The sequence below is a fragment of the Populus nigra genome, chromosome 10, assembly GCF_951802175.1.
Source record: "Populus nigra chromosome 10, ddPopNigr1.1, whole genome shotgun sequence".
In the NCBI taxonomy this organism is placed as follows: domain Eukaryota; kingdom Viridiplantae; phylum Streptophyta; class Magnoliopsida; order Malpighiales; family Salicaceae; genus Populus; species Populus nigra.
In genome coordinates this window covers 6,714,569-6,739,763 of record NC_084861.1, presented here as the reverse complement: position 1 = coordinate 6,739,763, position 25,195 = coordinate 6,714,569, and the positions used below count along the sequence as shown (strand labels likewise).

Below are 25,195 nucleotides of genomic sequence, written 5' to 3'. Positions count from 1 at the left end.
AACAAATCTCCTTGACGAATCAATAGTTTTAAAATTAACAATTGTTTGTTTGTGTAGATTTTTAAATTTAAAAAATAATAAGTCCCCTTAACCTTATTTAAACCAGTAACATTAACTTTTTATGATATATCTTAAAAAAATCATTAGATTAAAATTATCAAATCACTGAAATAATTTATTAGAAGTATTTGAAAGTATAATAGTTGATATTTTTTAAAATAATTTTTTATCCAGAAATGCATCAAAATAATATTTTTTATTTTTAAAAAATTATTTTTTATATTAGTATATTAAAACAATATAAAAACATTAAAAAATAATTTTAAATAAAAAAATTAAAATTAAAATTTACGGACATAATAATACCCGACGGGGGAAGTTCCTCGATTAAAACTTCAGCCACTTAAGATTTGTGATTGTTTTCTAACAATATTTAAACTAGTACCATTAACCTTTCGTGGTAGGTATACCTCTGACAGACATTAGTCATATATTTAAAAAGAACAAAAAAACGATTTGATTTTCCGAGAAATCTTATCGCTTCCTCGTGGCCTTGTAATTCATGGTCTATCTTCCACCACGGGCCGAATACAGTGTGAGAATGGATATAATAAGAAGAAAAATCAATCTGAGATGAACGTAAAGTCTTTCTGGTTTTTTTTATTATGAAGATCTAGGAAGCATCTTCTTCTTCTTAAAGTCAGTCCCGATTGTGGTTGATCTAGGAAGGCAGTCCCGATTCCCTCTACAAATTAAAGTCTCGGTCGTATTAAACAAGCAGGTCTGAGCTTAATATATATATATATATATAATTGTATCGAATAATTTAGCAATACGCAGAAAAGTTGAGTGAAGTTCGGTAATGACGTCTAGCAGTCAACTGGAGACCGTAAGCCCATGAGCATCAGAATATCCTGTACGAGCTTCGAATACAAGCTTGCCCGCGGATCTTGTGGGCAACGAATGCCGGGAGACTGGATTTGCTGAACTTGTCCAGAGTAATCACGATGTGTATTTGGTTTAATGTTCGGGCGGTGGGCTAGGGCTCAACTCACGGCAAAAAAAAATATAAAAACCGATGTGATTTTGGTAAAAAAACTGGTTTGATATAAGACTCGAGTCCAGTAAGATCTTGGATTGATACATCAGTGGGTTAACCCATCAAGGCTTTATAACTTTGCCTGTGGTCAAAACCTGGTAAATTCCAGGTCCTTCAATAACAAATAATACTGCGAAAATAGATGCACGTCTAGATGGGACTCTCCTGCATATGACCATTCTAGAAATTTGCTCTGTTAGTGTAGTTGGAGTTGGATCGGGTAAGACCACAGCTGTTCAAACGGTCTTCAAAAATTAAAAAAAAAATTTGGAGCTGGATTTGCGTGCTCAAACATTTGATGAAGGTAGTGTTTATTTTGCGGTGTCGTTATTTAAAAAATAATAATTGTTTTTGCTTTAAATCTTTTTTATAAAAAAAATTAAATAAATAAAGAATATATAATTTTAATATCTTCCGCCTCACTATCAGGGAAACACTTTAAAAAACATAAAACAAGCAATGCTGAGGAGATGGTCGAAGGAATATGATTGTGATGGATGACGTGTGGAGCCCGTGTTCAATCAACGGGTGAAAACTCATGAAGATTTCATGTTTGAATTTCGACACTGTCTCTGGATCCATGCGATTAGTTCTATTCAAGACCGTCAAATGCGCTACTTCAAAATCTTGGATGTCCGTTGTCTCGTAATCTGTCGTGATATATCATGATCCATGTAAAAAAAATCATGTCTGATTTGATTGATGGATAATGTAAAATAAAAATAAAAAAACTAAAAAATAAGTACAAAAACAAGGAAAAATAAAATCACCAAAGCATAGCATCTTCTTCCTCCTCTCTTCCCCGCCATCACCACCCGCAAAATAACTAACAACTGTTCCAATCAAACTATTAGCTATTCGAAAACCTAGAAAACAAAGAGTGACAAAGGAAACAAACACCAAGAATAGCAGTTGTTGCCTCTCTCAAGCCACATCAACAAAAATCTTTGACGTGAACCAGTAGCGTTGAAAATCATGGCATTGACTCCTTTATGAGTTCTCCAGGCAAAATCAAGTGCACAAACACAAAAGACTCTTGGTCAAACCAAATCAAGGAAAAGTTTCCAACTGACATCCCACCCCAAGATCCATCATCACTACCAGGAATACTTTCAAGACAAGAAAGAAGGTTTGTGTCGTGGGATCCAGAAATTGATTTCTCTTTTGAAATTTGTTTTGACTTCACGATTGTGAAATCTGTTTTTGCCTTGTTATCTGGGATTAGGAAAGGTTGGTTGGTGTCTTGGTGAGGTTCCATGTGCGGGTGTGGTAGAAATTGGTGTTTGAAAGATGGTGGCGTCAGCTGCAACAAGAATATGGTGTGATGCAAAAGCCATTGAAGAATCAAATTGGTGATTTTAGGGTTTGTGAAATTGGAAAGAAGTTGTGTTTTTTGGGTGGGTTCATGGTTGACTTGGATAAGATTCAAAGTTTCGGTTTCTAGTTCTTTCTTTTTCCTTTCTTTCAGTTTTGTTTGTCAGAGCAAAATTTAATTTTATGTTGTCGCATAACAAACATGAATGATAAAACTTATGGTGTTTGGAACTTGGAAGTGCGGTCGGGTGTATTTTTTAAATTTTGATTTTTTTTTATTTTAATTTTTTATATATAATTTTAAATAATTTTGATACGTTAATATTCAAAATAAATTATAAAAAAATATAAATGCACGGGGAAGAACTCCTAGTGGGCATTTGACAGATTGACATATATTTTATGTAGTTTATGTTTTTGTATAAAATTCAATTATTTAACATGCCGTTCTATTTTTTTATACAAGTTGATATAATTATATATTTCATTATGAGAATTTTCTCCAGATATATAGAAATATAATTTTATTTTATTTTTAAATAAATTCTTTATTTATTAAAATTTTAATAGTTGAATAATTTTGAGACTTCCTATTTTTAAGATAATTTGAGCAATCTTGAGTAATGTTTCTATTACATTTTTACATAACTCGAAGAAATTTCTGAGATGTAAAATATAATTTTACTAACTTGGAAGAAAAAAATTAATAAAATAATACATTAAAGAATCTGATAATATTTTATAAGAACATGCCAAACGTGATTAAAAATATAAAAATATTTTTAAATGTAAATATAACCTAAGAAAATTTCTTAAATATATGATATAATTATATCAATCTAGATTAAAAAAATTACAGAAAAATGTATCAAATAACTTGATAGTACTTTATAAGAACATGGTAGAAGTGATTAAAAATATAGTGGAAATTGGTTCGAACATGGAATAGATGGCGTTAAAATTAAAATTAGCACATTCTCTTTGTAAAAAACCCCAAGTCCAAGTACAAGTCCAAAACCAATGCCCTTGATGCCGATATCTGGGTCCTAAAAAACAAACCTAAAAATAAATCATAGAGCCCAAAGTAAAAGCCCAGTCCTCTGATTAAAAGCCCAGTCTTCATAAGCCATAGAATTTAAATGACACGTCGTCCATCTGGTTCTAAATTCGAAGTTTGCTCGATTTCCTCCATTTTCGGCACCAACCTTCCGTGTCCAGACATATTTTACAATAACACTAGCATATTCGGTAGTGATTCACAGCATGTTAGTATTAATTTTTTTAAAAATATAAAAAAATATTAATAATATAAAAAATATTTTAATAATATTATTAAACCTGATCACGTGAATTAATTTTTACACCTCTCCTCAAATTTTTTTAGATCCAAGTAACGTGGGTCTGCTAGTCATGTTAGGCCCAGAAGTTTGACAATCATGTCAAATCTACCTCTTTTTTTAAAAAATATAGAAATACATTTATAATTGTTATGAAAACATATTTATTTTGTATTTTCATCATTGTTTTTTAATCAAATATATTTTTATCTTTTCTATATTTCTTTCTTTTATTTTAGGACATTAACCACACACGTCCCTAAAATTCATTTAATTTTTTTTATTGATCTCTAATTTTAGTTAATAAGTCATTTATAAAATTACACAGATTAAGATAGTCAAAAGAATTGTCATAACTAAATTTTTGACCATTTTATTTTAATAATAATTATTATTTTATTTATTGAAAATAATAAAAAAATAATAATGATGAAAAAACAAGTAAAATGAAATAAATGAAGAATGAATTAAAATTTGGGTTAAAGGCAACATAATTGGAAGTTTTGGGGTTTAATTAAACTTTGGAAGTAATCTAATTAATCCAATCGAGGGTTTAATTGGAGAATTGATAAGTTTTGAGACTTAATTAAGCTTGGAATTAATTTAATTAATCCAATTAAGGGTTTAATTGGAGAATTGATAAGTTTTGAGACTTAATTGGACTTGGATTTAATTAAATTAATGAAATCAGGGACTTAATTGAAGAAATAGCAAAGTTTGGGGTTTAATAGGGGTCCAAATTGCAAAAATTAAATTCCAAGGACCAACTTGAAAATATCCAGAAATGTAAGGATCCAATTATATTTTAAGCAGGGGTTTGATTGCAAAATTAGAAGAATCACAAGGACCAAATTCGTAGCCAGCAAAACGGGGTTGTTTTGCAACGAATGTTCACCGTCTCTCTACTCTGCAACGGCTCTGCCATTAAAAGCAGAGGCGCTTCGTCCGTTGGCAATGATGGCAGACGTTTTCTTCATTCAAATGCGTCGGTTACGGATCATTTAGGAGGGGGGCAGCAGTTACCACCAAGGCTGCCGCTGGTTCTATAAAAGCGGAGCAAAGGCGACCTCGCGAAAGGGGGGACCAGGGGCAAGACAGAGGGAAGAAACCCAGCAAAACACAGACAAAAAGAAAGCCAGGGACGAAAAAAAAAAGGGCATAACCGAGAGGGGGAAGAGGAGAAATAAACAGACTTTTCGTTCCTCTGTTTCTTCTCAAGGAAACAGAGGAGATTAAAGAAAAAAAGCAACGAACAGAGGGAGGGAGATTATACAGAGGAGAGAGCAACTTTTGGCCAGCTACTGCACCTTCATCGTCACCTTCTTCCAGACCAGTGTTAGCCGCGACCACGGTTGCACCCCCTTCCCCCCGATCACAACAAGACGCAAGAACAGAAACTATACAGAGGGGAGCAAGTTTTCTGCCCTTGTTTCTTCTCAAAGAAACAGAGGCGTTCGTGCCTCACGATCGTGAGGCACGAACGCATGAAAAAAAAAAGCCATCCTCTGGCTTTATAAGCAAGAGAAGGCCACAGAGAAAGGGAAGAAGGGAGAAAAAGGGACTGAAAAGGGGAGAGCGCACTAGGCAGAGAGAGACGGAGAGAAAAACAGAACCGAGAGACTGAAAAAACACGAAAGAAGAAAACAAAGGAGAGACGGGGACCGAGAACAAGAGGACAACGCAGGAGCATACAAGGCAACCGAAGCAGAGCTTTGGCCGGTCATCCATCACGCCTCCGTCTCCCGAATCAGAGAGCAAGCCAGGCGAACAAAAAACAAAGAAGAGCCAGAGAACAAGAAAGCTTCGCCTCCAGCAGACCAGGTAAGTTCTTCCTCTTCCCCGCTTTTCATTTTAATTCACCGGCTACTGTTTACTTTGAATTTTAATTCACACATTCTAACTCATTTCCTCTATTCTGCTCATGCACGCGTGAAAATCACTTCACGCGTGCTTTCTTTGATTTTTGCCCAGCCGGGTCACTGGCTTGGGCCAGTGACCGGGCTGGGCTGGCTGGGTCTAGCCCAGCCCATGTGGGTTGAGTTGGGCCCAGCCCAAAAAATAAAAAGAAACAGAAAAGTAAAAAAGTAGAAAAAAAAATAAAAAATGTGTATGCATGAATAAAAATAATGTAAATTTATTGGTTTATTCACTGACACTAGAGTTAGGAATAAAAATACCGATTTAAATTTATATTATTTTTATTCGGTGTATTTTATTTTATTTAGCTAGAAAAATAAAAAATATGTGCATGCGTAAAAATCAATTTATTTTTATTTATTTATTCAATCAACAGTAAAAGTTATCTTGATCTACAATAATTTTCTCACACCATCTAATTTTTGTTATAATTTGTTGAGTTGCGGATGTATTGTGGTTGTTGTGTGTTGTATTTTAATGTTTAATATTTTATTGTGAAATAAAAGCAGTTTTTAATAACCTATTATCGTATTTATAAAATATTAAGTAAAAAATGTTTGGTTACTAGATGTATTTTTAACACATTGGATTAGTATTAAGGACCATAATACATTCAAAATATTCTAACAGCTGCATTTCATTTATATCAAATGATATATAACTTATAACCTTATATGCTCTATGTGTGTGCATATTTACATGTTTTTTTATTACAAAAATTCAATAGCCAAATTAGAGAGATAAAAAATTAGAGATGTCAAAATCTAAAATTTTCTATTTTTACGGCTAAATACCTAATTTATTGAGGAAAAAAAATTTTCATTGCAGGGCCTGTCCTGCCAGCCCCCCTAATTCCGCTCTTGTTAATAGCTACAATTTATTCATATAAACTGATTTATATTTATAATCTTATATATTATATATGTGTATATTTACATATTTATTATTAAAAAAACCATTTAATTTTAAAAAAATTAAGTCACTGACGTAAATAGAAGGTTTTCCAGACTCAAAACGTGTCCCAAAAATATCATGACTTCCTGGGACTAGTAATCCGAGTGAGTTGTAAACTGAAAAAAAGAAGCCTGATTTTCCAAGAAAATAAAGAAAGAAATGGTAGATTTTTCCCTTAGCAAGTTGTCGTGCAAGGCGGTCAGTCCTCCCTCTAGTTTTTCCATCAAGAACCAGTCTCGAGTCTGGATGCACTCCGGACTGCGTCAAACCTTTGGTAGGCAAGGAGATTTAGTGATTTTTGGGATAATGATAGATTTTATTTTTTAAAATATTGTTAATTTAAAAATATATTAAGATATATTTTTTTATTTTTTAAGATTTATTTTTAATATTAATACATTGAAACAGTCTAAAAATATTAAAAAAAAAATTTAAAAAACTCGAGGACAGAAACCCTCTTACATAAAATCATTATAATCAAACTGGGTAGGTGATATTCCTGTGAAAAAAATCAAACAATCCACCTTTGATGGAGCCATTTGGATCCCAAATCACAAGTGGATAGTGGATACCATTACCATACCATTAACAATTTAGTGATTTACCACGTCACAGCCTTCCAAAACCGTTTGCATCTCGGCGTGGACCGGATCATTGTCAACGAAACCTTGGACGTTGATCAATTCAACGGCGATCGCGGGCGATAAAGCCAAATTACATGGAAGCCCTTTCCTTTCAGTTAGTTATAGCTCAGTCCTTGTAATTTCACAAATCAAATTAATCATTCCCTTTAGTTTCAAAACTATTTATTTAGTCCACCTGTTTCTGAAATTTTTTATAACTTAATCACCGTGCGAGTTTTTCTGGTATGTTTTCATTTCCAAAATGCCCTCGTTCACTAATCAGATTTTCCATCTTGTAGGATAAAATATCAAATACTAACAAATTAAGGGCACGCTTGCCTCGCTAAAAATATGTTCTCCTGTGAAGCAAGTTATTTTCATTTGTTTGGATTAATCAAGAAAAATATTTCTCTATAAAACAAAATACTTTTTATCATAAATGGTAAGGGAAAAAGTTGAAATATGTACCGTAAAAGTAGTGATGGTAATGGTGATGAAATTGATAATAATTGTGATGATGGTGTTGTGACAACAACGATGACAACAATAACAATAATATTAATGATGTTTACATGATAATTGTTATTATGTTAACAACGATAGCAATAATAGTGATAAAATAATGATTTAATATTAAAATGATAGCTATGAGATAGTGATGGTTGTTATTGTTGTGTTGAAGGTGTTAAATGTTCTAATAGAGATAAATTGATTGTTGTAGTGATAATAAAACAATAGTTGTGATGATGGGGGCATCGATGGGGTGTGATGTTGGTGGTATTAGATTACTATAAGATGATGGTAAAATAACAATTACACTGATGACATGATGACGGGGTTGTGAACTTGTGATTATGGTTGGTGGTGGTATTAAAAATAATAAATTAGTGATATTATATTGACCTGAAAACTTAGTAACTCAAGATTTAATATAAACCAGGTTTGCAACTAAATTAAAGAAGTTGATCCCACCAGCCTGGTTAAATCAATACACATGACCTGGTCCAATTTAAATGTAATTGAATTAATTTTTATTTATAAAAAAACATTTAAAATAATATTATTTTATATTTTATTTTAAAAAATAAGTTGACTAGGTAACATGAGCATCATTGGAATGAGTGGAGAATATTCATTATATTATCTTTAACTGAGTTAAAATATTTTTCTTTAAATTAAAGCTATAAAGGATTGATTGAAAAATATTTTATATAGATTTAGTTTTCAATATATCCTTCATGTTCGAAAACGAAGGAAAATATTTTCTCACAAAACAAACGGGCTAATGACAAAAAAAATCCACCGAAATCCAATCAAACAGGCAATATCTAATATCAACAGGACTCGGAGCCATAAAACTACCATTCTATACCTGCACACTCTAATGTTTTTATTGAAAAATAGCTCATTTTTGTCTACTCTCGCCCGCATGGAAAGTAGCTTGTGCTTTCCCTCTCTCCTCGTTTTCAAATAAAACCTTCTGCTAAAAGATCAGCTTAATGGAATCTGTGGGGCACAAACTTCAAAACAGAAGGCTCGGATTGTAAAAGGAAATTCAGGAGTACTTGGTCTAGAATCCTCCATATCACTTTCTGTCAAAGTCCACCCAGACAAGTAGAAAAACATCCTTAATCCAGAAGTTGTTTGGTGTCGCCTAAAATTATAACCACAAAATCCGTGACCACACAGGATTTGTCTCTGTATATCATGTACTTTTGGGCACAATACAAGATCTCAAATTTGACACCGGAACTTTAATTTATCGATGTTTCTGTGTATTCCTGAGAACCAAATTAAAGCTTCAGATTGACATCGAATGGTCCTTTATGCTTTTCCCTTTTATCTTGCTAACAATGCTTAGGTCTACAGGAGTTTATTTGGATTTTTTCTGGAACACGATCATCGACGAGCTCATTAAGCTCTCGCATCTAGGTTTACTGGGAACGAGAATGGGATTTTGAGTTCTAACATGTAAATGCAATTACAGGAAGGGAACTGTTCTTCATGTGGAAGACAACTACATAGGTCAGGGAGAGAAATTGAGGGCTTTTCTGGCTTTCGAGAAAAAAATTGAAAACAACGATAAAAAATCACGGAGAAGACAAGTAGGAGAAGGGTTAAGGGGGTAGAGCTGTAGGAGAGTTTGATAATAATTACTTTTTAAAATAATTTTTATTTAGAAATATATTAAAATAATAATATTATTATTTTTAAATAATTATTTTTAATAATAATATATCAAAAAAAATTAAAAATAGATATAAAAATTAATTTTAAACAAAATAAATCAATTAAACAAAAAACAGTTTCAAAGACGTTCAAAGAGTAAGAGTCGATAGATTGTTAATAATCTAACGGTCAAAGGTGGTCGATATATCAATTAATTATTCTCAAAACTAAAAGGGACTAATCGATTTATCTGATGAGACTAAAGGGACTAAACTATAATCTACAGCTTTCTTTTATAATAGTTCAAGCAGACAGATCCCATCCCCATCGAAAACGTAGCATGGAAGGGTATCTTCGTCAGTGCAACACGAACACCCAGTTTCTCCGTTGAATGCGGTTTTTGTGGGGCCGCTCCATGTGGTCATCAGCCGGCGACGACGAGGCAACTTTGTGATCGCAGTCGTAACAAGAAAAAAATTTGTTTTTATCTTATTTTTATTCTCAGTTTCTAAACTGATTGCATTGGTTTGGGCAGGGCACAACTCAAGAACCCGGGGTGTATTTTTCATGCCATGTCAAATAAATATTTTTTATAAATATATCAGTTTGAATATCATACGTGGCATCCTCCGTATCCAATCGAACAAGGCTTACTTTAATGCTCGAGGACTGATTAAAAAAAAGAAAAGAGGAAAAGAGAACCAGTGTCACCATGTGTTTGACCTCCTCCTATTGTTTTATTTTGATTTAATTTTAAAATAATACTTCGTAGCTTGTTTGATTTGTTAAACCTCCTCCCTTCCTTCCCTCCCACACACACACACATGTATTTATATGTTCTCTGTACCCATTAAACCCCTCCTCCGATTACAACGCTCTCTTTAACCCTCATCAAAAGCCCCCGTCTCTCTAAAATAATCTCATGTCTTTGTCTTCATAGAGTTAAACTTCTTCTTCTTCTTCTTCTTCTTCTTCTTCTTATTGTTACCAGAATAAAATGGAGGTGATAAACGGAGAACTCCTCAAGCCTGCTGGCGAAGAGAAATTAGGAATCAAGGTAACAGAGACAGACGGGGTTGTGGATAAAGAGATTATTAAAACAAGATACGGAAACGAGAATCTCTCCAGTTCTGTCCATTTCTCTCCAAGTTTGAATTCAAATGTTAACCAGGATGATCCAGCTGGAGATACCACCAAGCCAGAAGATATTATAGCCGTTACACCCAAAATCAACGGCTATAAGCAAACAATCCAGCCTGATTTTCATCTCCCAAAGCCAGAGGCGCCTCCAGGTCTCTCGCCTTCACCTCCATCTCAACCATACGAAAACGGCAACGCTGTAGTCCGATCCAAATCCTTGTCTGAGAGTTTCACGGCGGTCGACATGCCGTCTATCGGAAAATTCATCAAGGACCGAAGCAACAGCTTATCGGAAACGATTTCGAAAAGATTTTCCTCTCTCAAATTCGACGACGGTGATGACGATTACATGAATAATAAGGTGAAATCATTCGACTCAGGCGTGACAGAGTTCAAAATATCGGGACTCAAAGTTGTAGTGATGCTCAAGAACAACGACAAAGAGGAACAAATTAAAGGACGGGTTAGTTTCTTTTCAAGGTCAAATTGCAGAGATTGCACCGCAGTCCGCTCGTTTTTCAGAGAGAGAGGATTAAAATTTGTTGAAATCAACATCGACGTATATCGGCAGAGGGAGAAAGAATTGATTGAGAGAACCGGAAGTTCTCAAGTACCGCAGATATTCTTCAACGACAAATTATTTGGCGGCCTGGTGGCGTTGAATTCGTTGAGGAACAGTGGAGGTTTTGAGGAGAGGTTGAAGGAGATGCTAGGGAAGAAATGTTCAGGTGATGCGCCTGCACCGCCAGTGTATGGATTTGATGATCATGAGGAGGAGTCAACGGACGAGATGGTTGGGATTGTGAAGGTTTTGAGGCAGAGATTGCCAATTCAGGACCGTCTGATGAAGATGAAGATAGTTAAGAATTGTTTTGCTGGGAGAGAGATGGTCGAGGTGCTCATTCACCACTTCGATTGCGGCAGGAAGAAGGTACGTCTAAAAACGTTGTCGTTTAACATATCTAAGTTTTTTTAAGTTTCGTGGCGCTTCTAGATTTTAGTTTGACCTTTTCTCTTGATTAATCCTTGACTGGTTCGATATAACGACTAATACATTAGGGGAGAGGATAGGAAATATTTGGAAGATAATTAATTTTAGTCGAAAATCTTAAAATAGGAGATTGAAATGACCACAATAGACATACTGTTTTTGATGAATGAGAAGAGAAGGGAACCAAGAGGTGGTGGTGATTGCAATGAAGGAGAACAAAACATCAATGATGGCGAACACGCAGACGGCATGATTACGGAAGGAGGATTAACCACCTCGTTAGTTGCAAGGAAAATAAATGATTTAATAAATCACTTAAAGTAAAATTAACTGGCAGCTTATTACAGCAGGGTTAACTGATTCTGGTAAGCGATATGATTAAGGCAGTGCATTTGCACGCAAATGCAATCATAGAGGTTGCCTGTCGAAACCTGCTCATTATTATTCTTCAAGCAATAAAATAATCTCAGAATTTAGAAGTGTCACCACGCAAACAAAATTAGCACTCTTCCTCCTGTCAATATAATCTAAGCGTACATGATTTTTCTAGTTTTTTCTCTCCTTTTCCTTACCGATAGGATTAATATTATTAATTTTTTTTTATTCATGGTGGTATTCTGAAGGATATGTGTAACTTAATGTTTAGATATTCTTACAGTTAAAATCAAGATGAAATAACAAGTGATTGACCAACTAAATTCTACTTTGAATAAAATTAATTGAATTACTATAAAGCTGGACAATTGGATTGATATTATCATACCATTTATTTTTAAAAACTCTCTTGAAATAAGTTGTATTTAGAAATGTTGTTCGGGTTTAACTATTAAAGGACCGATAAAAATGCCTCCCCACATTGAAAGTTTGGGTGAAAAGGTGATTAATTGTCCTTTTTTTTATAGAGAGGCCAACTATGACGAAAACTATATTTAGTTTGTCATTCAACAAATTAGCATAAAAGGTGTCTTTTCGTATCACATGAAATATTTGCAATGTGGTGTTTTTACAAACCCTAAGAAGGGAAAAATCTGATATTTTTATATTTTTTCATATAAGCTAGTCATGAAATATTTTTAATGACATTGTCGTGGTTGCCAAAATGACCAGTACTTGTAAATGCAAAAAGTGGACATACTATTAGCTAATTTTCTTATAGTTAAAAAAAAGAGCTAATTGTTTGGAGAGCAGAAACTAATTCATACCTTCGCCTCTATTGCGTTTTTTGTATATGAAGTTGTTGACCTCATGGACCCAATAATGCTTTTATGGATCTTTTTGGTTCGTGGACCAACCCAACGTGTTAGATTGATTCATAAAAAGTTAGTAAAAAGCCATAAAAGGCTGCAGAACCAAGGAGCTGTTTGAGTGTTCCCACTCCCTTGTGTTATCATGATGCAGACCCTCCCAAACGTTGGATCCGCACCATCCCGCGAAAAAGCAACGGCGAAGTTGCTTTGATGATGTTGGGCACATTTTTTGGCCTTTACTTTTGCATCCCCAAATTCCGCCTTTTCCCAACATTTGCAGGTTCTTGTTTTTTTTTCTTTTTTTTTTAAAAATTTATTTTCTAATTAAGGTAAACAAACGTTTCATGTATCGGGGAAGCTATGCATTCTCTTATCATGTTTATATTTTTTTTAAGTGAATACTCTCTGCATGCAATCTACATTTTGATAACTGATTCTTTTTTTCTTTTTGATGATTTAACAACATTTATAAATCCACCGGCCTTAATTCTTGTATTATGTAGGTAGAAATAATGAAACAGCAAGAATGAGAGAGATGATATTCTGTACCGACAACCACGAAAATTTTTATTTGTAGTAAAAAACTCCTACAATCTTTCGTGAAACCAAACTAATTGCACTATCTTGATCTATTGCACTAGCCATTTATAATACTTGTAGCAACCAATTAAACTGTTTTGGAGGTTTGACCCACAATGAATTAGTTATGTGTAATTCCTAGGCATCCCACACAGATGATAGACATATGTTCTGTGAAAAACGATTGCTATTCTTCAATTTCGTTGTTTTTCTATATAATGCACTTTCCCTAGCTTGCGTGTGCTTCTCATAGTCACAGGGCATTGGAGACCGATCAACTACTGGGTCAAAAATTGGAAGTGGGAACACAAAAATATCAATACGTAGATGCATGTTGTGGACAGTCGAAGATGTAACGAGGTCCTACCAGTTATACCGAGAAAACAAAATCATAAAAAGGACTTTTGAAAATTAATATATATGACAGTGGATCAAAAACAGGACGTATTGCCCTAAAAAAACAAAAGAAAAAGAGGTGGGATTCTTGTGTTTTTTTTACTGACCATAGAACGCTCAGAACAAGAAAAGATTTGGGAATGAAAATGGCAATGAAAAGAAATTAGTTCGTATTTCTGGTTTTCATGCTCAATTTCGTGATCATTACTGATGGTGCATAATCAAATAAAAAGTGAAAGCAACTAGATGGACATGGTTGTGCCCACCACTTTGAATTTACAAGTGAGTTTATTGATGCTAATTGATTTTCATATGAAAATATGTGCAGGCTGTTGAGATTGGTAAGCAGCTGACCAGGAAGCACTTCATTCATCATGTTTTCGGGTAAGAAGTTTTTCTCCTGTCTGAATGCAATATGTATTGATCAGCATAATTTTTAACAGTTTGCTTTATATTCAATGTGTATGTAGGGAAAATGATTTTGAAGATGGAAACCATTATTATCGTTTCCTTGAGCATGAACCATTTATTCCAAAATGCTACAATTTCAGAGGGTCTACGATTGACAGTGAGCCTAAGCCCGCAGTTGTGGTTGGACAAAGACTCAACAAGATAATGTCTGCGATACTAGAGTCATACGCCTCAGATGATAGGCGCCATGTTGATTATGCTGGCATCAGCAAAAGCGAGGAATTCAGAAGGTACGCTGTTCTCTTTTCTCACTAGTTTTACTTTTATGCCATTTATTATTGTGCTTCCAATCTCACACATCTGCTGGAAAGGCATTCGCCACTTTATTGCTGAAAACATCGCTTTTATCAGAGTCTATCACCTTTCCACTTTCTGCAAAAGAGCTCCAATTGTCATTCTTAAGTACCTAATTAAGCTAAATCACTGAGTTTAATTTTTGGAATAGCTCACACAAGGTGGCTGGAGGTTTAGTCTCATCGTTAATGTAGTGAAGTTGATCAAGTAGAATTTACCAGGGGAGTGCTTCCCGTGTATAAAGCATTCGGGCAAAGGTCGCCCACGAAGAACATCGGAAAGAGGGCAGGTTGAATATAAGTGGTCAATTGAATGACAGAATGATAGGGAAGAGGGCTGTTTTGGCATAATCATTCACAGGGATTGGGAATATAGACGGTATACTTATAGGTGAAAAAAGTCAATATTATAGCCCAGGCTGAAATGATTCTTTACTACACGAGGATTTAAATCCCTATATCCTTGTGTAAAACTTCCATAACCACCCATGTCCTGTTATATTCAACATAAGAGGCATTATGCCATATTTATAATGAAGAAACATCATATTTAAATTCATTAACAAGGTTCTAATCTGAGTGTTAGGTTCTGCTACAATGGACACTAAGATATACCATACCCACTTGTTCTTATTTTGGCAGTTAATGTTACAAGTCACTTTAGCTTCTCCAAGTTCATTTCTCTCCATCTATGAATGCAGATATGTCAATTTGGTTCAAGATCTTCACAGGGTGGATCTCTTAAAGCTCTCACAAGATGAGAAACTGGCATTCTTCTTGAACTTGCACAATGCTATGGTCATCCATGCTATAATTAGAGTAGGATGTCCTGAAGGGGCAATCGAAAGGAGATCCTTCTCTTCCAACTTTCAATACATTGTAGGGGGGTCTTCCTACTCTCTAAATACAATTACAAATGGAATCCTCAGAAGCAATAGAAGATCTCCCTATTCATTAGTCAAGCCTTTTGGCACTGGAGACAAACGCTTAGAGGTAATTTCCGCTAATGATGTTTATATCTGCGAAACGTTGTTTATTTTTGGCGGCGGGTATTTTAAAACTTTATTCTGTTAAACCTGATTTCTAGCAATGCATTAGTAACTTTCAACGCTGTGCATTATTTTCCTTTTGAAAGATGAGCTTGCCTCAAACTCTAATTCTTGTTGAGTTTAAAAGTACGAGAAAAGTGAATTGACCTTTTAAGTTAACTTGCATATATTTAAATGAGATGGTGGGTTAGAACTTGAACTGTCTGCAATGAAATGGCAGGTTGCTCTTCCTAAAGTGAATCCATTAATTCATTTTGGACTCTGCATTGGTACAAGATCAAGCCCCACAGTGAGGTTTTTCACATCCCAAGGAATCGAAGCTGAATTAAGATGTGCTGCAAGAGAATTCTTCCAAAGGAGTGGAATGGAGGTGGACTTGGAAAAGAGGACAGTTTACCTTACACGGATCATCAAGTGGTGAGCTACGGAGTGCCTACTTCATGTCTGTGCTTTACATTTTCATTAAAGGTTAAAACTTAGAAGTGTCCATTGCATGTTGCATGGTAATCATTTGCATTTCGCTGCATCTCAAGTGAAAAATATCACATATATGATCTGCAAACTTTTGGTCTGCAGGTTCAGTGGTGATTTTGGCCAAGAGAAAGAAATCCTGAGGTGCATTATCAACTACTCGGATGCAACTAAAGCAGGTCTGCTAACACATCTTCTGGGAGATGGAGGCCCTGTTAACATTGTGTACCAAGATTATGATTGGTCCATCAATTCCTAAACATCCCACAGCGCTGTCGTCGCGGAGATTTAGGCAGAGAGGAACTGCACTGGCCAGAGATATCTGTATATAATACCATGAAATTTGAAACCCATCACCTAGCTATGATCAGAGGTTTGAAATCAGAAGAATACAGGGAAATTATTGATTCACAAGAAGGCATAAGCCACTGCTGGTGCTTGTGTTTATTTCTAAATGCGAACTTTCTTGATATATGTAGAAAGGAAAGCAATGTTGCCGCAAACTTTTTGCCGTCAGCTTTCATGTTTTCTAGTGTTTTTCCTTTTCCTTTTCTTTCATGGTGATTGCACCAGGAAAGATTCACGACAGCGATCCCCTTCAGGCCTTCACTGCTCTGCAATTATCAAGGAGCCAAGGAATCATCATATTCTTCTTCTTGCAAGGCAAGGTTCATCACCGTTACCTCCTTGATATCAATTCATATAGCCCGTACATTTTGGCAACAAGAGAATGTTTTCTAATGCGCATTATACAACTTCGTACAAGTACCTTTTCCGATTGATCAAGAAAATTCAGGGCTAAAGTGTATTAAAGAAGAAGAGTTATTTTAATGATTTATTACTAATATTTTTTTTCTTTTAAAAAATATAAAAAGATTGACATGAAAAGTGGTGTTTGTGAGTATGATATAAATTGTTTTTCAAAATATTTTTTTATTTAGAAATGTATTAAGATAATATTTATTTTAAAAAAATTATTTCTGACATCAACGCATTAAAATAATCTAAAAATACTAAAAAATTTAATTTTAATAAAAAACAGGTTACAACACAATTTCAAACATCACATAACTAAAAAATAGACTTATTCTTTTTCGGTTTTCCACAACAAAAATAAAAGCCTAATCTACATGCTATATAACATGATAAGTTTCATATAAAAAGTTATCATGGACTTTGTAATTTAATGAAAAATAATTTTTTAGGTAAAAAATTTATTGAACATGTGATGTATATAATTTTTTTTTTCAAGTTTATCAGTTGATTCGAATTCACTTTATTTTTTTAATTAAATATTGTTTGTGCCGATTTCATCACTCAACATTAAATTAATTTAAAATTAATTATTTTTCTTAAAATTATCACCGTGAATTTTAGAGATGAACTTTGTATTTCGATTTATTATTAAAATCTATTTTGTTTTAGAATACACATTACGGATTCATAAATATTTTTTGCTCTTAATTTTTTTTTTTATGACCCGCGACTAATTTTACAACCATTTTGGCGTGTATAAAAACTAGTTTGAAGCTAAAATCTCTCGGTGCATTGTTTTCCCATTGTAAAGGAGCAATGAACGAGGAAGAAGGAAATCAATGGACCCATTCAAGATGGTCGTGCGATCAAAATCTTGGGGCTATATTTCAGGCAACAACGTCGGGATTGTCCGGCAAATCATATTCTTTTGTATCACCTTGGCTCTCGACCAAAATTCAACGTGACAGCTTGCAATTAACTATACTAGTTGTTCGACCATTCATCCAAACAATTTCTTTTTTTTTAAAAAAAAAACACAGAGAAAAAGAAGAGCAGTCGCTGGTTGCTAGCACTCTCCTGTACTGTATCAGGACTGCATTTCACCACCAAAAGAATCTTAACGTGAACTCAACTACTAAGTGATCCTACTCCCACCTACCTTGATCCCATTTAATGCCGACACGTTTCATGCTAACTCCAAATTGGTTACTGATGAACAAACAAAGCCTCCTTTTGCCTGCCTTCAACTCCTTCACCCATTTCCTGAGACTCTAACTGTAAGCAAAAGCTACGGATGTTCCTCTCTCGTCTACTGATCAAGTTACTTTACCCACTACTTCTTACATGCATATATACACGACCTCTCTCTCTCTCTCGAGTTATTACTACCACAACATTTCATTTACCCTTGAAGTGGATTCGTGATTAATAAACTATATTGCATTTGGGAGGGAGAGGGTCGGGCTCTCTTAGCTTAGCTGTAGCATTCATTCGTTCAGAATTTCGAATCTTATTGCATTTCTTGCTGCTTCATATTCATCAACTACCACAAAGAAACTACTATCTTATTCTTTCTTCTCCCAGTTAAAACAAACTGCTCTGGCAGCTAGAGTTGCTACTTGCTTTGATTCGTGAAGCAAAGCAGGGAAATGGGGTGGTTTTTCTGAGTTGGGTTTTGCATTTCCATGCTGATCTGCAGAAGTGGAGGAGGAGCTGAGGGAGTTCACATTGGATCTCCTCACTCAAAGATTCAACATTTACTTGGAAAAAAAGGGGGGGAAAGAAGAAGAAAGGCGGTGTGGGTTTTGCGCAGCCCAAGAAATTGAACAGAAAAGGATAAAAATAGATGCAGTATTGTAATTTGCCTCTGTTCAATAATGCCTTTCGAGAATTATATTATTATCAAGTACCAGAAATCATAGAGAGGAAAAAAGAAAGATTTACTCTTTTCTACTAGTCTGCAAGTTCTGAGCTCAGTTCACGTGAGGGCTTTTCAGTACTGTGATGTCCGTGAGTTTTTGCAAGCAGCTCAAAGCAAAGAGATGGAGAAACGATGCCAAATGGCCAGTCCCAGTGTCTTCCTTGATTGAATCTCAGACTTCACTTCAACAACGAGTCTTTCGTTGGCCTTAAATCCCCATCCAATGACCTGAGTTAGCAGGCGAGCTTCCATTACTGCCCGCATGTTTCTGCTTCAAAATTTTACTTCCAAGCTGCCCAGCTGTTTTTATTCAGTCAACTAAAAATGACTAAAATTTTGGCGCGTCTTCTTTGATGGAGATGGTTCTTCCAGCTCTCAAGTCTTATGACGGTATGTTATGTTAATGGTAGTTCTTGAAGATTCGGTGTTTTGAAAGTGACTGGGCAAATTTTAATTAAAAGCGCCAAAAAAGGACCTGAAAGTGTTTTTGGCCTTTTAGTTCCTCGGAAAGATTTTACTACTAGAACAAGGTAAGCACATCAAAGATACCCTGTATTTATAGGTTTTGGTGTTCTTCAGCTCTTTTTGGAAACAAAGAACCAAAATTTAATCAAAGTCCAATATTTCCTGTCAAGAGTCTCGATTAAGAGTTAAGACCATGATCTCAGAGATTCTGTTTTAATTACTAATCCTCCATTCTTTTCTAGAGTCAACTTTTCAAAAAACATTCAATTCAAAGATTAAGATGGAACCTCTCGTTTCGAGGTATCCATTTCTCCTCTCATTGTTATACTTGTGTGTTGTTTCACTTCTTTCCCCAGTTAGATCAGGCGATGCTGAGGCTCTTTTAACCCTCAAATCAGCCATTGATCCTCTAAACTCCCTCTCATGGCAACAAGGAATCAATGTGTGCAAATGGCAAGGTGTCAAAGAATGCAAGAATGGAAGGGTCACAAAGCTTGTTGTAGAGTACCAAAACCTGAGTGGTACTCTAGATGCCAAAATCCTAAACCAATTAGATCAACTTCGAGTCTTGAGCTTCAAAGGGAACTCACTTTCAGGCCAAATCCCAAGTCTTTCTGGCCTCGTCAATCTCAAATCTCTCTTCCTTCAAACCAACAACTTCTCCAGTGATTTCCCAGATTCCATTACAGGCCTACACCGTTTAAAAGTCATAGTTTTAGCGCAAAACCAAATCTCTGGTCCAATCCCAGCGTCCCTCCTCAAACTCAGTCGTTTGTATGTTCTCTACTTGGAAGATAATAAGTTCACTGGGGCAATCCCTCCTTTGAACCAAACCAGTCTAAGATTCTTCAATGTGTCCAACAATCAACTCTCTGGTCAAATTCCTGTAACCTCGTCATTGATTAGGTTCAACACATCCTCATTCATTGGTAATCTCAATCTTTGTGGGGTACAAATTCAAAATCCTTGCAACAATCTAAATTTAGGACCATCTCCAAGTCCAACTTCTCCAACTTCAAAACCATCCTCCAACCATAGCAAGATAATCAAGATTGTAGCAGGAAGTGTTGGCGGGTTTATGTTTGTTATAATTTGTCTACTTTTGGCACGCTGTTTTTGTTTCGAGAATGGCCCCAAGAAAGAGGGGTCATCGGTTGAAGGGGTGGTTGGTGCTGAAAGAGGAGGAGAAGCATTAGGAGGCGGCGGCAGAGGAGGCGGCGGCATGGATGGTAATGGTGGTGGGAGACAGAGGGGGTTTTCATGGGAGGGTGAGGGGTTAGGGAGTCTGGTGTTCTTGGGTGCAGGGGATCAGAAGATGTGTTACAGCTTAGAGGATTTATTGAAGGCGTCAGCTGAGACTTTGGGGAGGGGTACTATAGGGAGTACATACAAAGCTGTGATGGAGTCTGGGTTCATCGTGACCGTTAAAAGGTTAAAAGATTCAAGATATCCTAGGCTTGAGGATTTTAGGAGACACATGGAACTGCTTGGTAGGCTAAGGCATCCCATCCTGGTCCCACTCAGGGCTTATTTTCAGGCTAAGGAGGAAAGGCTACTTGTATATGATTATTTCCCCAACGGCAGTCTCTTTTCTCTCCTCCACGGTATGTCGGAGAAATCATTACATGTTTTCTACTAATAATTAGTAAGTTTAAATTAGTACTGCTTTATTTCTCTGATTTGATCAATCATTTTGTTCTGCTTTCCTTTGGCTTTTCTTTTGTTTTTTACCTCTAGTCCCCTGGTCTCCATGGCAAACCCTAATGTGAATATTGACGGTCCCATCTGTGGAACATTAAACAACTTCAACCCCTCAATTCTAGGGTACCAGATCTGGACCGGTTTTCATTGACCATTGAAGCCAAGTCCATGTCTTGACTGCTAAAAACTAACGAGAGAGCATGCCATGCATTAGGTCAAACTCCTCACTCTTAAGCACAATGTTCAATGTGAATTAAAGCATTAAGGGAGTGCTCCGTGCTCTAGTGAGCACGAAGGAATGAGTACCCACGCTAGTCTGTAGAACTTGAATGAATGTGCTCAGCTTTAGGCAGACATTTTGCAATATTATATGGTTTTGAAGTCATGCTCCCTTCCCTCCATTAAAATCATGGCCACCTGCCACGTTAGATAGACTGTGTTTATATGGACACAGACACATTGGATAGGAGGAGAAGTATGACGTTCATAGGGCTATTCTATTTTATAAAGAGTGAGAAACTCTGTAGGAGGAGTTCGACGAAGTAAAAAACAATGGACTGGCACACGTGAACATGTCGACCGTTGGATCTAGTACTACTAGGCCGTGCAGGACCCTCTATTGTGTACTCCCTGTGTCCCCACTCCCAGGAAAAGGAGTCGGTAGAGCTCAGGGCCATCCATTAGAAATTGAACACAAAAAAAGGGGAGACAACACCATTAAAGAGAGAGAGAGAGAGAGAAGAAAAGAAGAGAAGAGACAATGCTACTACGCTTTTCTAGGACTGCTAATGCAAACTCTTTGGAGATGATCATATCCATCGTTATTGGCTTTGAGGTGAACATGCGGTAAAATGGTGATGGGTCTAGGGTTTTGACTGAAATAGTTATAGACATTGTACCTGTGGTTAGAGCATACCCTTAGATTTTATACGAGGATCTAATGGTGATGGGTCTAGGGTTCTCACCATAATAATAATAATAATAATAATAATAATGTGTAAAAACCTCTTTTTTTTTATATATATATCACTTGGCGATCCTCCTCCTCCTAGAGCAATAGGAAGACAAGGACAACCTTTTCTTTTTTCAAGAATTAGAACTCAATCTCGAAAAAGCTCATGCCTTTAATCGACAGCTAATAAACAGATAGCGTGTCCTAGTCTCATCCCCGCATGTTAGACTTGTCCCCCTCACACGTGCCGTAGATGTCGGGTCATCATTCTCCGGTTTGCACGTGTGTGATTACTTTCGTGATACAATAATTCCTTTTTTCATCATCCAATTAGCAACGAAACTTAAAAGGGATTGTTTTTTTTGTTGATAAGATAACTGCTGTTCTGGGCTTCCTTACTTCCACATTTTTTCCCGTCTGAATTGACTGGCATTGTGTCTCTTGCATGGTTATAGGGCTTCCATGCACGTTACATTTTCAGTTTTTTTTCTTCTTATGACGAGTAGGAATCGAAGAAAATCTTACTCCCTCTCCTTTAAGAGAGTACCGCTGAGCTAAATATACCCACTGAACAGGTTACGTTATTAGCTTATGCTTCCTTAATAGACTGTGACATTAATGCCCAACATTTGTTCTGTAGAAATTAGAGGAAGGGCTAATTTTCCTTACCAAGAAGAATATTATTATTGTTTCACGAGGTGCATTATGTCGAACCCTAGAGAGTTTTCCCTTCAATCCGGTTCTTTGAAACGGTCTTGTATCTTTGCTGATCAGGAGCCTAATAAGAATGAGCAAGTATGAGTTCTCTGGTTGAGGGTTATTGATTTAAACATCATCTTAGCGATCGAGCAGAGCTCTAAACTAGTTACTATAACCTCTTATCTTGTGCTGGAATTGATTTTTTAAAGATTCGAGCTCAAATAGTCTTTGCTTGAAGTTGTGTTTGTTATTGTCTCATCACGTAACATACATGTTTGCTTCCTTACCCTTCTTGCTAACCCAGTAATTGTTGACTCGCAAACTTGGATGTATTGAAATTTTCTGCCTGAATGCACGTTTGTTCTTGGAAGGTTGACGTCACGAGTACTGACTGGATTTGAGAACTGAATATTTATATGCTAGAAGATGAGGCACAACAAAATGTTCAGAGGTTTTTTTAGTATATTATTATTGGGGTGGAAGGAACTGCGATTCCGACTTCAGCTCAACTTGGAAGACTCATCAATGGCCTTTTTTGGTGCCATACAGTACACTTCTGCATAAATAACCTTAGGATTTTCTTTCCTGTTAAGTTGGATCCATTAATTTTGGTCTCGGCCCATAGAAACTCTAATGCAAAATTATCATCTGCGTTTAAATTCGTATTTGGAGATTTCTCTTGGTATAGCATTAACAGTTTCTGAATTCTTGTACAGGAACTAGAACTTCAGGCGGTGGAAAGCCTCTTCACTGGACTTCGTGCCTCAAAATAGCAGAGGACTTGGCAACTGGACTCCTTTATATCCACCAGAACCCTGGTTCAACCCATGGGAATTTGAAATCCTCGAATGTCCTTTTAGGCCCTGAATTTGAGTCCTGCCTTACTGACTATGGTCTGACCACGTTCCGAAATCCAGACTCGCTGGAGGAACCCAGTGCCACTTCTCTCTTCTACAGAGCCCCTGAAATCCGAGACGTGCGAAAACCACCCACCCAACCAGCTGACGTCTACAGCTTCGGCGTACTCCTATTGGAACTTCTGACTGGAAAGACTCCCTTCCAGGATCTTGTTCAGGAGCATGGTCCAGATATTCCCAGGTGGGTTCGGTCAGTACGCGAGGAAGAGACTGAGTCTGGAGATGACCCTGCATCCGGTTATGAGGCAGCGGAGGAGAAACTTCAGGCTCTTGTAAACATTGCAATGGCTTGTGTCTCACTCACACCAGAGAACCGGCCGTCAATGAGGGATGTTTTGAAGATGATCAGAGACGCAAGGGCGGAAGCTCAAGTTTCATCTAATAGCAGTGACTATTCACCTGGAAGATGGTCAGATACGGTTCAGAGCTTGCCCAGAGAAGAACATTTGACCATTTGAGTGGTTAGTAAACTTGGCGGCTTTAATTTGGAAAACAATGTCTTCTGATTCCCCACCTCAAACCATAAATTGATTGATTCTTCAACTAGGCGTTGGTAGAGTCCAATCATGTAAAGTTTCCCACTTCCAGTCGTATTTCTTTTGGTTTAGTTAGCTTGCAACCATAGCAGTTTTGAGTTACATATTTCGCAATTTGAAATTTGTTGAAGGGATATATTGCTGCTGTCACAGGGCACTGCTTGTCCTGTTCAGCTGAGATTATTGTTTTCTGGGTGTTATTCCCGTGGTCGTAAAAGAAGAACATCTCTTTCTTTTTTTCTAGTAATTGCGAGTGCATTACTGAGGTAATATTGGTATATGGAATGGAATCACAGTTACATTCTGTTACATCCCCTTTTCTTTTCTATTACAATATTATTTGTGCTGTTCATTACATTACATTACTTCCTATTAAATATGCCGTTGGCACATTCAAACTTCAAAGGATTTGAAGAGGGATATACAGTACTGTTTTAGAATATAATCATATTTATTTTTTAAAATATTTTTTTATTTGAAAATATATTAAAATAATATTTTTTTTATTTTTTAAAATTACTTTTAATATCAACACCCTTGAAAACAAAAAAAATTAATTTTAAAATAAATAAATAAATTTAATTTTTTTCAAAAACACTTTTAAAATAAAAAACAAACAACACGATAACAAGACACTGTTTATTTTATATATATATATAAAGATAAATTACAACTTGAATGGGAGGAGGATCTGCTAAGGAAAGAAACATCCATTCTAAAAGCATATCTGGAAATGCGTTTAAAATTATATATATTTTTTAAAATTTATTTTAATATATTGATTTTAAAAAATAAAAATAAAAAAGTAATTTTATTTTAATATATATATTTTAAAAAATTAAAAAATAATTACTACCAAATTCTAAAATGAGCTAAAAGAATATACAAGTCTGATTTTTTTAGTATAACAACACAACCTATAAGAAGAGAGTGTTTGGTTAAATGGCTTTGACTGGTAATGGGATTCTTGACGCATCTAGATCGATGTTTATATCCCCGAGGGCTTTGACATTATTAGCTTTTGTATGGGGTTATGTGACTATGAATGTTTATTTTAATTTTAATTTTTAATGAATTGTTGTTACTGTTTTGCTATTTTAATTTTCAATTTCATTTAAATTCATGGAATATAGGCATTCATAAGAATACAAGATAACTACTCATTAGTTTTTAATCTTAGAACTATTTAATTGATAAG

General features: G+C 35.6%; 2 protein-coding genes and 1 long non-coding RNA gene across 3 annotated transcripts; all 3 read left to right on the top strand.

Moving 5' to 3' along the window:
• The first annotated feature begins 1,809 nt into the window (after positions 1-1,809).
• On the top strand, positions 1,810-2,691 carry LOC133704092 (uncharacterized). Its single transcript, XR_009843991.1, has 2 exons — positions 1,810-2,228; positions 2,325-2,691. It is a non-coding gene; the product is annotated as an uncharacterized LOC133704092 (long non-coding RNA).
• A 7,501-nt stretch (positions 2,692-10,192) lies between these two features.
• Positions 10,193-16,553, top strand: LOC133704441 (uncharacterized). The gene is made up of 6 exons (XM_062129264.1): positions 10,193-11,484; positions 14,095-14,150; positions 14,237-14,467; positions 15,232-15,523; positions 15,800-15,996; positions 16,156-16,553. The coding sequence occupies exons 1-6, from the start codon at positions 10,411-10,413 to the stop codon at positions 16,307-16,309; spliced, it is 2,004 nt and encodes a 667-aa protein (XP_061985248.1). The 5' UTR covers positions 10,193-10,410; the 3' UTR covers positions 16,310-16,553.
• Positions 16,554-17,960: 1,407 nt separating this feature from the next.
• On the top strand, positions 17,961-24,308 carry LOC133704233 (inactive leucine-rich repeat receptor-like serine/threonine-protein kinase At1g60630). The gene is made up of 2 exons (XM_062129011.1): positions 17,961-20,796; positions 23,261-24,308. Exons 1-2 carry the CDS (start codon positions 19,473-19,475, stop codon positions 23,917-23,919), a joined length of 1,983 nt encoding a protein of 660 aa, XP_061984995.1. The 5' UTR covers positions 17,961-19,472; the 3' UTR covers positions 23,920-24,308.
• The last annotated feature ends 887 nt before the right edge of the window (positions 24,309-25,195 follow it).